This window comes from Neopelma chrysocephalum, unplaced genomic scaffold, assembly GCF_003984885.1.
Source record: "Neopelma chrysocephalum unplaced genomic scaffold, ASM398488v2 Primary Assembly neopelma1_60457, whole genome shotgun sequence".
In the NCBI taxonomy this organism is placed as follows: domain Eukaryota; kingdom Metazoa; phylum Chordata; class Aves; order Passeriformes; family Pipridae; genus Neopelma; species Neopelma chrysocephalum.
Window position 1 is genome coordinate 1 of NW_020904924.1, and position 1,368 is coordinate 1,368.

A 1,368-nucleotide genomic window follows, 5' to 3' on the forward strand; every position below is an offset into this window, starting at 1 on the left:
GTTCTGGGGTCACACTGGGGTTGGGCTCCAGGTTTGGGATCGGCTTCGGGTTCCGGGGTCACACTGAGGTTGGAGTCCAGGTTTGGGACGTGTGTTGGGGGCAGATGCTGAATTGGGCCCCCCCCCAGGTGCCCAGCTGGAGAAGCTGATGGAGAACATGCGGGCCGAGGTGGGAGCCCACCCGCCCGTGGAGGGGTCGTACTCCCCGCGCCGAGGGGATTTCTGCATCGCCAAGTTTGTCGATGGGGAATGGTGAGCAGGGGGTCCTGCACCCCCCGGGGGCGGGGCTGGCCCGGGGAGCGCTGGGGTTTGGGGTGACACCCAAAAATCCCACTCTGCAGGTACCGGGCCCGGGTGGAGAAGGTGGAGTCGGGCGGCAAAGTTCACATCTTCTACATTGACTACGGCAACGTGAGTGTCACTGGGGCTGGGGGGGACATGGGGGACCATCAACCCACCCACCAAAACAGCTGTCAGCACATCCATCCACTATCCACCCATCCACCTATCCACCTATCCATCCATCCATCCATCCACTGTCTCCCCATCCATACATCTACCATCCATCCTCACATCCATGCATCCATCCACCCATCCGTCCATCCATCCATCCATCCATTCATCCATCCACTATCCACCCATCCACCCATCCACCTATCCACCTATCCATCCATCCATCCATCCATCCATCCATTCATCCATCTACCCATCCATCCACCACCCATCCGTACATCCACCATCCATCCTCACATCCATGCATCCACCATCCATCCATCCATCCATCCCTCCATCCATCCACCCATCCCTTCATCCATATGTCCATCCATCCATCCCTCCATCCACCCATCCATCCATCCACCCATCCATCCACTATCAACCCACCCACCCACCCATCCATGGTGTCCCCCCTCCATGATGTCCCCTCCCCATGGTGTCCCCCCTGACCCTGTGTCCCCCCGCAGAAGGAGACGTTGCCCCCGTCCCGCCTGGCCCCGCTGCCCCCGGCCTTCTCCCCCCGGGTGTTGCCCCCCCAGGCCACCGAGTACACCTTTGCCTTCATCCAGGTGCCGCAGGACGTGAGTACGGGGCGGGGCTGGGGGGGCCCTGGGGGGTCCTGGCCTGGGCCCCAACCCCGGGTCCCCACTGTGGCTCCCCCACCCTGGGTCCCCAAAACTACCCCGACCTTGAACGCCAGCTCTGGGTCCCAAACGTTACCCCCAGACCTGCACCCCAACCCCAAGACCCCCCCATGGACCCCAACCCCGGGTACCAACCCTGGCCCCCAACCCTGAGTCCCAATCATGAACCTCCACTCTGGGGATTCAAAGAGGCTCCCGACCTCGAACCCCAACTCTGGATCCCAACCCT

General features: G+C 62.3%; 1 protein-coding gene across 1 annotated transcript; it reads left to right on the forward strand.

Annotated features, from left to right (window-relative positions):
- Positions 1 to 128: 128 nt before the first annotated feature.
- LOC113979192 (staphylococcal nuclease domain-containing protein 1-like) lies at positions 129 to 1,336 on the forward strand (the record flags this gene model as incomplete). Its single annotated transcript, XM_027706656.1, has 3 exons — positions 129 to 252; positions 342 to 411; positions 963 to 1,336. Coding segments are annotated over 3 exons (524 nt in total), but the record flags the coding sequence as incomplete, so codon positions are not given.
- Between the last annotated feature and the right edge of the window lie 32 nt (positions 1,337 to 1,368).